Source organism: Ixodes scapularis, unplaced genomic scaffold (genome assembly GCF_016920785.2).
Source record: "Ixodes scapularis isolate PalLabHiFi unplaced genomic scaffold, ASM1692078v2 PGA_scaffold1__304_contigs__length_218370807, whole genome shotgun sequence".
Taxonomy (NCBI): Eukaryota; Metazoa; Arthropoda; class Arachnida; order Ixodida; family Ixodidae; genus Ixodes; species Ixodes scapularis.
This window is the reverse complement of record NW_024609846.1, coordinates 191,748,003-191,761,279: the sequence shown is the minus strand read 5'-3', so window position 1 is coordinate 191,761,279 and position 13,277 is coordinate 191,748,003. Positions and strand designations below refer to the sequence as shown.

The 13,277-nt window shown below is 48.0% G+C and overlaps 1 protein-coding gene across 1 annotated transcript; it reads left to right on the top strand.

The window, feature by feature from the left end:
- The first annotated feature begins 5,209 nt into the window (after positions 1 to 5,209).
- On the top strand, positions 5,210 to 9,086 carry LOC120841188. The gene is made up of 2 exons (XM_040212051.2): positions 5,210 to 6,355; positions 8,925 to 9,086. Exons 1-2 carry the CDS (start codon positions 5,516 to 5,518, stop codon positions 8,949 to 8,951), a joined length of 867 nt encoding a protein of 288 aa, XP_040067985.1. The 5' UTR covers positions 5,210 to 5,515; the 3' UTR covers positions 8,952 to 9,086.
- The last annotated feature ends 4,191 nt before the right edge of the window (positions 9,087 to 13,277 follow it).

Genomic DNA, 13,277 nt, shown 5'->3' with positions numbered 1-13,277 from the left:
AAAATGCAGCTAAATTAATTTATCGAGGCTTTCAAAATTTTTGAAACCTCACCATCCTGAGTAGCCAGGAGATGCCACAACCCTTCTTCACATGCCACGGATTTCGGATTCGGTCCAGGTGGAGGATGGTAGATACCATTACTTTGGCCTTACAGAATCGCTTAAGAAGGAAGTTGAGTCTGGTTTGCTGTCAGGTGGTACTCACATGTTTCTGATTATAAATATAGATGGGTTGCCACTTTCAAGGAGCTCTGCCAACCAGTTCTGGCCGATTCACGTTCTTTTTCATGAAAGCAAAATCCGGGTACCATTCACTGCTGCTTTGTATTTTGGAAAGTCGATACCAAAATGCCTTGAGGGTTTCTTAAGTGATTTCATCATTGAACTTCATCTCATCACTGGAGGCGTACTTCATGGTAGCATAACCCATTCTGTGTCCATTCGTCCTTTTGTGTGTGATGCCCCGGCTAGGTCTTATGCAAAGTCCATAACTGGGCATGCTGGGTACTATGCATATGAAAAATGTAGCCAGAAAGCGACATATTCTGTAGAATTCAGAAAGGTGCTGCTAACCGAGGCAGATCATGCACGGCGTACGGACGATGACTTCAAACAGCAAAAAAATAAACTGCATCACAAAGGTTAATCTCCTTTGCTAAAACTCCCATTGGTATGGTTAGTCAATTCCCATTAAACTACATGCACTTGGTGTGTTTAGGTGTTATCAAGATCTTAGTTCAATACTGGCTTGGAGAAACTCCTTCCAGCGCAAAACTGCCTTCACGTGTGAAAGCTTCAATTTCACAAAAGATGGAGGGATTGCAGGCGTATGCTCCACAAAAATTTTGTCGCACACCTCGCACCCATCAGGAGGTCAAACACTGGAAAGCAACTGAACTACGAAACTTCATTGTTTATTTTGGACCTGTGGTTCTCTTGGACGCACGGAGAGAGATTTCTATCGCCACTTCATGAAGCTGGATGTCGCAATCTCTATCCTCGCACATCCAGTGTTCTGCACCACTCACATCGACTTAGCTGAAAACCTGCTTTACCAATTTGTCTGAGAGGCGGGTGGGCTCTGTGGTAAGGGAATATATGTGTACAATATACATTCCCTAGTACACTTGGCACAAGATGTTCGCACCTTTGGTCTTCTTGATAGCTCCTCGGCTTTTCCTTGTGAAAATTATCTGGGCCAGCTAAAACGGCTGATTCGGTCTGGTAATCTACCTTTACAGCAAGCAGTCAAAAAGAGTGAGCGCAATAAAACTGCCTGCATTTAATCAGTTTCAAAGGAGGTAACCCTGCTGAAAAAAGAACATGACAAAGGCCCAGTTCCAAACAATTTTAATGGAAGGCAGTATCGCAAGCTAGTTTTAAAGGATATGTTCCTCTCTACAAGCCACGGAGACAACTGTGTGACAATGAAAGATGGGAAGGTCATACTCAATCAAAATATATTCAAGGCCAACGGACAGATAAAACTGTGTGGTTATTTTTTACAGCTTTGGATGACCTCTACTGAATTGGTCTGCGTTCATCAGATTTGCGTGTGTAAAAGGCTTCAAGACGTTCAGGGACTCTTTCTAAAGGATCCCAGGCGAAAATTTTCAACTGGGACCAATTGGTCCCAGTTGCAACTGGTTTATGGAACAATTCCCAGTGGCAACTGGTCCCAGTTGGAGTTGGTCCCAGCTGGAATTGGTCACAGTTACTAACTGGTCCCAGTCAGAGTTGGTCCCAGTTATCGCTGGTACCAACTCCAGCAACAATGAAACACGGCACAAAATGAAAAGTTGACAATACTTTATTGTCAAAAACTTGGAGAATGAAACTAAATAATAGGTTCAGTGACGTGCACGCTCCGGGTTTAGCCACTTGCTTGCGACGGTTGAATCGCTTTTTCAGAGGTAGTATTCATCAGATGAAGGAATATCGGCAGCTGGCGTCTGTTAGTAAAGATGTCCTCAGCTTCTCTCTCCATCGCGTGAAGAAAGGTGCTTACCCGTAATCCCGCGTTGCGCAGGTGAAGTCATGATAGGATGCGGTAGCGCTCCCACCTTGCAATCTCTGTCACAGCAGTCGAACAATTTCGAGGTAGACCTCCCGCCATTTTCGCCATTGTGCTCTCCGCGGCGTTTTCTCTTCCGTCCGGCCTAAGTGCGTCCGGTCTTTCCTGGGTGCCCTCCGATCGCTGAACTGTACCTTTCCATCCTCAAAGTTCACCGCCGCCACCATGGTGTGTGTACAGTTAGGTCCAAAGAAGCGCAGCTGTAGTTTTGACATTTTCATAACGACGCAAACTTGGACGAGGCCAACTTGGGCGATGGCCGCGTCGGCCGCGTCCGTCCGACTCCGGCGTGCGTTGTAGGCGTGCGTCAGCAAAGGTAGCGCCCTCTGTCGACAGCGCGTACCACTAATCCGCACCCGCGTCCCGCGTGCCACGGCGGCCTGATTGGCAAAAGATAAATTTATTTATTAAAAGAAAAAGATACTGCAGGTATTTAAATAAATGTTTTAATATATTTTAATAATGCACTAAATGTTCATTTAGGTGAACAGATTTTGTCACTAACTATATTTTCAAATTAAAAAAATTATTCAGTTAATCAAAATTTTTATATTATTTTTATAAATATATAAATGTACCCAGTAATTAAAAATTCCCCTATTTATATAAATCTAAAAATGTACGTGTTTCTAGTTTTCCTCATTAGCAAAGGTCAATGCACCCCCTACTTGTCAAAATTGTTGTCCCGTGTGAACTGGGAACGGGAAAGGCATTTGAAGTCCGACTGGGAATCGCTCCAACCAGTTCCTTCCGTAACTGGTCCCAGTTGACTCCGTTCCCAACTGGGAGTCAAAACAGTTGACTCCCAAGTGGGAACGGTTCAAACCAGCTAACTCCCAACTGGGAATGGTTGAAACCAGTTGACCCCTCAGCTGGTCCCAGTTGGACTCCTATTGGTCCCAGTTGATTCCCAGTTGGGACCAGTTAGTCCCAGTTGAAACCAGTTGAGGTGACAACTGGTCCCAGTTAGAAATTTTCGCCTGGGATGTGGAACATGCTGCTTGGAAGTGTGCTTGCTTTCCTCAAGGAAAAGCGTCTTTTGCCATCTTTCCAATCCTTCATCTGATGGATGGGTGAATGATAGCCTAGGGGGAGAGAGAGATTTAAGGGGTTTATGGCGCAATAGCTACGAGGCCATCTGCGCCAAACTAATTTTATGCTTCATTGTACTATTAAACGGGATTTACAAACAGATGACCAAGAAGCTAAAATCGGTGTAAAAGGCCAACACTACCAAGAAATTCTATTACTCGTTCAAAAGCGACCATAGGATTCTCTTCCAGAAGAAGAGCTGGATGAAATGGGATATGATATTGAAAAAATTCAGGGAAATGAATGCGGCACTTGGGCTCAAGGCCGGGGCACAACCATACAATATGCAAAACAGTGAGCCTATCACCACACTGATCGCATACTGGTGGAGCTCCTCCCGAAAGCAAATACCTATGGGTTATAAAAGAGTGTCCGATTCTCAAACGGCACAACAATGTTTCATGAAGTCGGCTCTTGCAGGAAGAGCTTTCCCAAACTCCCAAAGCCGGTTTGGTAACATGAAACTTGTTATCGCACTCCACGTCTCATTCCAGTTGCCAAGAATGAAGAATCGAGGACTTCACCAATGGCTTAATATTTTGATAGGGTAAACAGGACAGAGAATGTGGAAGGTTACCGGCAGACCCTGCAAGCTTGTCGGCTTCTTCATTGCCTTCTATGCCAATGTGACTGGGTACCCAACAAAATTTTATATTTTGACCTCCATGCAAAGCAGAGTTAAGTTTTTATCGAATCTGTAGTACAAGCATATTTTTAGTATCTTTAAGAGAGCAAACTGCAAGAATCACATTTTGAGAGTCAACAAGCAGACCGCCCTCAGTATTTTGCTATTGATAATACATTCCACCGCCTTTGATATCGCATAGAGCTGCGCAGTAAAAATGCTGGCAATACAGTCAAGTCGTTGAACCTTGGAGAAGCTTTCAGAATACACAGCGCAACCGACAAAAGAGGAGATCTTGGCACCATCTGTATAAACATGAAGATAACCATCATACTTAGTTTGCAGTTCACCAAACTCTTGCTTAATTACAGCATGGGAAATGCCATGCTTGTTGAACTTCGCGAGAGACCAGTTGGATTCAGCTTGCTGTGCTTTCCAAGGTGAAATACCGTTGACTTTCCTAACGAGGCCGACCTGGTCCAGAGCAAGGTGCAGAGAAGTGCGAAGCTGTTCAATGCGGAAGCTTAATGGTGTCACAATGCTTGGTTTATTTTCAAAAAGGCGAAAGAACCTTGATCTTGTAAGTGAAGGGTACGTCGGATGCTTGGGGTCGGCCAGAATCTTGTAAGCATATGTTAGACTAAGATATGTGCGTCATTTGATCAGGGACAGCTCATTGGATTCTGCATACAAACTGAGGACAGGCGACGTCCGGAAGGCTCCTGTTGCCAGTCGCAACCCGAGATGGTGAACTGGGTCCAACATTTTAAGGGCAGAGGGCCGAGCCGATCCATACACTACCGCACCGTAGTCAAGACGGGATCGTACAAGGGCGTTGTATAACTGCAGGATACATTTTCTCAAGGGCGTTGTATAACTGCAGGATACATTTTCTATCAGACCCCCAAGACTTGTGAGATAAAACCTTCAAAAGATTTGTGGACTGAAGGCATTTTTGCTTTAGCGCTTTAAGGTGGGAAATAAAGTTAAGCTTTTTATCAAATATTACACCAAGAAATTTGTGATCCTTTCTAACTGGGATAAGGGTTCCATTTAATTCCAGGGATGGATTCAAAGACAACCCGCGGCGCAAAGAAAAAGGCACACAGACCGTTTTTGAGGTAGATAATCTGAACTCATTTTCGTCGGCCCACTTCGACAGTTTGTTTATGGCTAACTGTAACTGACGCTCACAACTGGAAAGGTTACAAGAGGATAATGAGATCTGTATATCATCAGCATAGAGAGAATATCTAATTGAAGGTGGCAGCAGTCGTGTAAGTGAATTCATTGCTAGTAAAAATAGAGTTACACTTAGAACACCCCCTTGAGGGAGTCCGTTTTCTTGAACAAAGGAATCAGATAGGACTGAACCGAGACGAACTTGAAAGGTCCTGTTCATCAGATATTCCTGTAGTGTTATCGCTCCTGCGGTAGAACCTAAGACGCGCGTGACTATCGGTTATCGCGCTCTACTGTCTGCTTCGAGATGACTCGTCGTAGGAGTGCTGCGCACGGTTGTTGTCATGTGACCTGATATGTGTGTATATATGTGGGCGTGGCAATAAACGGGGCACTTCTGGGTCTGGGCCCCAAGTTGGAAGTCTTGCCTTCATCCCAAAGCAAACGCGACATGGTGTCAGAAGTGGGATGACACTCCTGCTCTCCCTCGTCGTCGTCGTCCTACGCCCCTTCTTCGCCGTGGCTGCCATTTAAGTTCAAGCATGGTTGGCGACGAAAGCGGCACCGGCACGGACCAGGCCATTCGAGCTCCGTCGCAGCCGGGAGTGTTTCCTGTCCAGCCGCCCCCGAGTTTTAACTTCGACAAAACGTCGGAATGGCCCGCTTGGGTGCTGGACTTCGACGACTACAGGTTCGCCTCAGGACTGAACGAGCGGACACAAGAAGCACAGGTACGGACCTTGCTATACACAATGGGAAGGCAGGCACGCAAGATATTTCAAACCTTCAACCTGTCCGAGGAAGAAGCGAAAAACTATTCTCTGGTCAAGCAAAAGTTCGACGACCATTTTGTCGCCGCGCGCAATTTGGTCTACGAAAGCGCCCGCTTCCACCGTCGTTCTCAAGAACCCGGGGAAACAGTGGACCAGTTCGTTACGGCGCTTCACACGCTGGCCGACCGGTGTGACTACGGAGAAGTCAAAGAACGCATGGTGCGTGACCGCTTCGTTGTGGGCCTGATGGACGCCAAGCTGTCCGAGGCTCTCCAGATGGACGCGACGCTGACGCTAGCCAGCGCCCTTGCCAAGGCACGCCTGAAGGAGACGGTGCAACGGCAACAGAGGGAGCTTCGCTGCGGCTCGGCGGAACATTCCGAGACTGCCTCGTCAACGGCAGAGGTGGACGCAGTTCGCAGAGAACAAGCTACGGCGCGTCACCCGCGGAACAACCGGCGTGGTGGACACAAAGGCAACGGCGCTCCGAAGTGCTCATCGTGCGGAAGAGGTCCGCACTCCAGGTCTTCGTGCCCGGCTAGAGGAGCGGTCTGCCACAAGTGCGGCAAGCGAGGACACTTCGCCGCAGCGTGCTTCACGCCGTCTAAGGTAGGCGTCGACCAGGCTGGGAGACAAGGGACTACGAAGCGCGCGACCTTTATTGGTACTTTAGCAGGCAGTAGCGCGAAGGCTCGCACGGTACAAGTGTCTGTAAATGATACAGTTGTTACCGCTGAAGTCGATACCGGAGCTGAAGTTTCGGTGATTCCGACGTCATTCCCAGGATTACCAAGGCAGCTAGAGAGTTGCGATGTAATCTTAAAAGGCCCAGGCTACGATAAGTTGAAGGTAAAAGGACAATTTGTTGCCAACATTTCGTGGAAGCGCAGTTCCACTCGACAAACTGTCTTTGTCGTAGAATCTGTGAAGTCCGTCATCCTGGGTTTACCAGCCATTGAAGCCTTAGGGATAGTTAAGTTTGTCGACAAAGTATCGGTGGAAAAAGGCTTTCCTTCGCTGTTTCAAGGTCTTGGGACCATGGAAGGCGAATACTGCATTCGTCTTAAACCAGACAGTGTGCCTTACGCCATCCACACCGCTCGTCGTGTTCCCATCCCGTTGCGAGAGGCCGTAAAAAAAGAACTTGACAAAATGGAAATGAATGGGGTCATTAGAAAAGTTGAAGGCCCAACCGAGTGGTGTGCGGGTATAGTGCCGGTCTTAAAGCCGTCGGGTGAGGTACGCATTTGCGTTGACTTAACTCAACTAAACAAAAACGTAAAACGAGAACGTTTTGTACTTCCCACGGTTGACGAGACTATTGCCTTGCTCAGTGGAGCAGCAGTATTTTCGAAACTGGACGCTAACTCGGGATTCCATCAAGTCAGATTAGCAAAGGAATGCCAGCAGTTAACTACGTTCATAACGCCGTATGGTCGTTACTGCTTCGAACGATTGCCGTTTGGTATAACATCGGCTCCTGAGTATTTCCAAAAGCGCATGAACGAAATTCTTGATGGAATGCCGGGTGTAGTAAACATGATGGACGATGTGCTAGTATTTGGGTCGAATCAGCAAGAGCATGACGAGCGTTTACATCGCACTCTTGAGCGTCTTCACAAAGCCGGCATAACCCTGAACAAAGAAAAATGCCAATTCAGCGTGAAAGAACTGTCTTTTCTGGGTTTCTTGGTCAGCAAGGACGGCATACGGCCAGATCCCGGAAAGGTCCGCGCGATTGCTGATATGAAGGCGCCGACAAGCGTAGCGGAGGTGCGCAGACTCTTGGGTCTCGCTAATCACTGTTCGCGGTTTATTCCCAATCTGGCTGATAAGACAGCGCCGCTGCGTCAGTTGCTACAAAAGAATACAGACTGGATTTGGACGGACGCTCAGGAGAAGGCGATGGAGTGCCTGAAAAAGGCCATTTGTTCAGATAGTTGCATGGCCAAGTATGACCCGAGGTATCCGACGATCCTATCGGCAGATGCCTCGTCATACGGATTAGGTGCCGTTCTGCTACAGCTGCAGCCCAACAACGAGCAAAGGCCCGTCGTTTTCGTTTCTAGGGCTCTAACACCTACTGAAATGCGCTATGCGCAAATTGAAAAAGAAACCTTGGCATTGACTTGGGCCGCAGAACGTCTGGAAAGTTATTTGAGGGGGTTGCATTTCACAGTGGAAACTGACCATAAACCATTAGTCACATTACTGGGAAAGTCTCCACTGGATTTGCTCCCACCGCGCATTCAGAGGTTTCGTATGCGCTTGATGCGTTTTAGCTTTGATGTGGAATATGTGCCCGGCAAGAATCTCGTGATTGCTGATGCATTATCGCGGGCGCCTTTACGAGAACAGCGAACGGCAAAATGCCTATCGGTAGAAGAAGTCAGCAGTTTTGTTGCAGGCTCGTTGTCAGAATTGGGCGAGTCTGATAGCTTCAGATCTGTTGCCGAAGAGCAGGCATGCGATGAGGTTTGCCAACGACTAATTCGCTACACTCGTGAAGGCTGGCCCAGCCTAGCTTCGTTGCCTGCAGAGTTAAAGCCTTACTGGCAAGAACGTGGAACGCTGAGTGTTTGTAAAGGCGTCCTCCTCAATGGAAGCCGCCTCGTGGTTCCACAGTCATTACGAAGCATGGTCTTGAAACAGCTTCATGAAGGGCATCAAGGAATTGTCCGGTGCAGGGCGAGAGCGCTTGAGTCCGTATGGTGGCCGGGCTTAAGCTCACAACTTGCTTCGATTGTCACGAACTGCCGTGTTTGTGCTGAGTACCGTGATCAGCCAGCGGAGCCTATGATTCCAACTAGGACTCCGTCAAGGCCATGGGAACGGGTGGCCGCGGACATTTTTCATATGAAAGGAAGCAACTACCTTTTGGTGGTAGATTATTTTTCACGTTTTCCAGAGCTGTGTCGCTTAGAATCCCTCACTAGTCCCCATGTTGTCGAACAACTTAAAAGTGTTTTTTCGAGGCATGGTATTCCGGAAGTGCTGGTGTCGGATAATGGCAAACAATTTGTAAGCCAGGAGTTTGACCAGTTCTCGAGAGAATACCGGTTTAGACGCGTCACATCTAGCCCGAGGTTTCCGCAGGCAAACGGTGAAGTTGAGAGGATGGTAAAAACGATTAAAGGACTACTATTGAAGTCAAACGATCCCTTTTTGGCTTTATTAGCCTACAGGGACACCCCGGGACAACTAGGCAGCACGCCAGCCGAGCTGCTGATGAGTCGGCGACTCCGGACCACGCTCCCGCTCCACCCAAAGAAACTGGCGCCTAGTACGCAAAACCTGAAGGAGGTCCGTCGAAAAGACACTCTCCTTAGGGACGCCCAACGTCGCTTCTACAATAGGCGCCACGCGGCCCGTCACCTGCCGCAGTTGGAGCCCGGTGAGGGAGTCTGGGTGAAAGACCGCAGAGAGAAGGGCGTAATCCTTAAGCTGGCCAGTAGACCGCGGTCGTATGTGGTGGAGTTGGATAAGGGGGGCAGAATCGAGCGGAATCGAAGAGCCCTGGTCCAACTTAAGCAGGACAGGGAAAGTGTTGACAACAGTGACGACTGCTACGAGTTTCCGGAAGGGGAAACTGACGGCGGCGTGAGTGCAGAATGCCTGAGTCGTCCCGGTTCGATTGGCCAAAACAGTCCGCTTCAAGGACTCAAGCCTAATGTTTCGTTGCCAGCGGTTCCTCCGGAGTATGTGACGCGATCTGGTCGGACAGTACGCAAGCCTGAGCGGTACGGAGTTTCGGAATGCCGCGTATTTGATTTATGTTTGTTCTGAAGGCTGAGTAGACTGTTCTTTATGCCGTGTATTTGATTGTCTGTTTTGAGTGTACCTTTATTTTGGCTCTCGCTTGTTGAGGTGGTATAGCTGATTCATGGTCACTTTATTGTTCATAGCGTTTCTTTGTTTGTAAAAAAAGAAAAAAAAAATTGTGCTTCAGCTTTGAAAAGGGGGATGTAGTGTTATCGCTCCTGCGGTAGAACCTAAGACGCGCGTGACTATCGGTTATCGCGCTCTACTGTCTGCTTCGAGATGACTCGTCGTAGGAGTGCTGCGCACGGTTGTTGTCATGTGACCTGATATGTGTGTATATATGTGGGCGTGGCAATAAACGGGGCACTTCTGGGTCTGGGCCCCAAGTTGGAAGTCTTGCCTTCATCCCAAAGCAAACGCGACAATTCCTTTATGCATCGCAGCATACGGCCACGGATATTACAGGCATACAGGTTTCGGAGAATCCCATTCCTCCACGCTGCGTCATATGCCCTTTCTAAGTCGAAAAAAACTGCAACACAGTGCTCCCTGTTTACAAATGCTTCGCGTATCACAGTTTTCAGGCGCACTAAGTGGTCAAGGATAGATCGACCTTGGCGGAATCCACACTGATTATTATCAAAGACCCTCTGGCTTTCTAACATGTATACCAGTCGCCTGTTTATAAGCCTTTCATACGTTTTTCCGAGGCAGCTCGTCAGGGCAATTGGGCGATAACTAAATGGTTGTAAGGGATCTTTATTGGGTTTTAGAAGGGGGATAATATGTGCATGTTTCCAAGCCTGAGGGAAACATGCTTTTTCCCTCAAAAGATTCAAAAAAGAGGAGAAGGTTTTCAAGGGATCCTGAAGAAAGATTGCGAAGCATTTCATTGTGAATTTTATCGGGCCCAGGGGCAGAGAGTTTAGTTACATTAAGGGCCATCTCAAGCTCGCATCGCGTAAAAGGTAGGTTATAAGATGCTGAATTTCCTCCCGACATGACACGTTTTGTCGCTTCGCACAAGCTTTGAACTGTACAAAAGTAACACTGTAGTTGGCCGGACTAGATGCATTATAAAAATGTTCCCCGACTATACTACCAATCTGTCTTCGTGATGAAGAAGGAGCATTGAACTTTGGAATAGCAACGCAATTATAATCTCCATTTACTTTCCGATATCTGTCCCAGGCCTCTTTGGCCGGGACAAAACTAGTTAAAGAAGAGTTACTTCATCCACGACTTCCGCTTTGCTTGCTTCCTAGTCCAACGAGCCTTAGCTTTTCGTCGCTTGAACTCAACAAGGTTGTGTGAAGTGGGGTATCTGCGAAATCGGTCCCACGCCCTATTCTGGTCCGTCCGGGTTGTGGCACACTCCTCATTCCACCACGGTTTGCATTTGTTGGGTATATTACCAGATGGTTTATGGAATGGACTGCTGAGCAGCCCTTAGTATCTGCTCAGTAACATAAAGAGTAGCGTTCTCAGGGGACATAGAAGAAAGAGTCGAAGGGTCTAAAGTGGAGTGAAGATTAAAAAGCGTCCGGTCAACCTTGTCTAACTTCCACCTAGGGACGCGCTTTAAAAGATTAGGCAATAAAATGGTGCTTTCTAAAATAACTGCATAGAGATCACTTCCAAAGGGGTTATGAAGAATCTTCCGGGAAAAGCAAGGAAGTAATGAAGGCGAAGCAATAGAAAGGTCAATGGATGTGAATGAGCTGTGTGCCGCACTAAAAAAAGTTGGCTCTCTCCCGTTAAGAAGGCACAGACCAGAAGACAATAAAAGACATTCAATTACACAACTACGGTAGTCCTGACGGGTACTACCCCACATGGGATGATGAGCGTTAAAATCGCCAAAACTTAAAAAAGGATGAGGAAGCTGTCCTACAAGTCCCTGTAGCTCTTGAAGATTAACAGGAACATTTGGTGGCAAGTATAAAGAGACAACTGTTACAAGGTGGTCCGCGAGGAGACGCACTGCAACTGGTTTTAGTGGCGTGCAGAGTGGGACCTGAAAGCAAGCGACTCCACTCTGTACAACCACTGCAGCACCACCAGAAGGAAGGGAAGCAGGGCGGTCTTTCCTAAAAACCTGATGAGGTTTTAAAATGTTAAAAAAAAAAAATTTGATTGAAGGTGGGTTTCTTGCAAAGCAAGAGCGATGGGCCGAAGCTCATCCATGAAATAGTTAACATCATCAATATTTCTTAAAATACCGCGACAGTTCCACTGCATATAATGTAACTTCGTCATCTATCAAAAAGTGTGTAAATGTGTAAATATATATTGAGTGAAACATACTAAAATAGATAAAAGTATGGAGAGCCAACGAAAATTAAGAAGATATGGCCACAGTACGGTTATTGATGGGGTCATCATTTGGGCGGTACTAAAGGCTGTTTCTTTTCGGATCTGCGGGAGGGCGTCTCCCATTCCATGCCATCCTGGTCAGACCCAGGAGTAGACAGAGTGTAAACATCTGTTGGCATCTCCCTCTCCTGAGAAGTGTCCATTGGAGTAGATACGGAGCTTGTCCGGCCTGGCCCTCGGGGGGGGGGGGGGGGGGGGGGGGGGGGCAAGCCCCGGCCGCGGCCGGCTGGAGGAGTGGTGGACGAACTGGGCAAGGGGTCACCCGAGCTCGTCTTGTCCCCTCCTTTCACAGGAGCTGCATGGGCTCCATGCTGCTCCTTCTCCAGCGAGCAAGAGCGAGAAACTCGCTCCTTCTCCCTAGGAGGGGACCTAGGAGAAGGGCAAGGCGCGGCTGCTGTCGGCCTGTCCTTGGATGAAGGGGCAGCACGCGTGCTACCACCAGCGACTGGGGGAAACTGCTGCTGGCCCTGTTGGGGAGCTGGGGCCCTGAGGTCGGCCACCAAGATCTCGGGAGAGACCTGGGTGGCCCTCGACTTCGAGCGTGGTGCTGGGCCCCTGCGGACCACGTCGGCAAAAACTCCCCTTTGACACAAAGGGGAATCGCTTAGCTTCTGAATGAGAGGTTTTCCTTCACTTTAATGTAAGGACGTCTTTTTCTTGTTTCCACGAGGGACAGGTACGATAGTAAGCGGGGTGTGGTCCACCACAATCAACACAGTGGGCCACAGCCTCCTCACAAATGTCAGAAACATGGCCCTGACTGCCACACTTTGCACAAGACTCCTTCCCTCGGCAGCTGCGTGCTCCGTGACCAAAACGTTGGCAACGGAAGCACCGCTGGGGGTTGGGCACGTAAAGGCGAATGCGGCAGTTCAGGTATCCTGCCTTGACGGTCTCTGGGAGTCTGTGCTTTTCAAAGGTCAGAATAATATGTTTCGAAGGAACCTGTTCACCATTTTTCCGAAACATAATACGTTTGACAGCGACAACGCCGGAACTTTTGAGTCCCTCGAGGAGTTCTTCTTCACTTGTGTACAAAAATTAATCCTCAGAGAGGACTCCACGAATGGTGTTACGTGTGCGATGAGGACTCACCGACACCTTTATGTCAACAATGCTGGTCAAGTTCAGAAGTGCTTCGCTTTGTTTTGTTTTTTTGCGTTTACCTCCACAAAGTCTCCAGAATACAGTTTTTTGGCCTTGTAGGAAAACCCTACAAGGTGCTCTAGAACTTTGGCTACAATGAAGGGTGACATCTTTGCAACCCTTGTGTTCATCAAGAAAGTGAACAACAAAAAACTTTGTGAAGGTTTTTATGTCGGAATCTTTGTCCATGGTTTTGTGTTCGAGGCAACGCCTTTTAAGGGCGTGCCCTGAACGGGGTTTGGAGGGG

Bases quoted from the DNA above. Each gene is read 5' to 3' on its own strand.
- LOC120841188 (XM_040212051.2), top strand. From the start codon at position 5,516: ATGGTTGGCGACGAAAGCGGCACCGGCACGGACCAGGCCATTCGAGCT. The intron at 6,356-8,924 runs GTAGGCGTCGAC...TGGCTTTATTAG, and splicing joins CGTGCTTCACGCCGTCTAAG to CCTACAGGGACACCCCGGGA.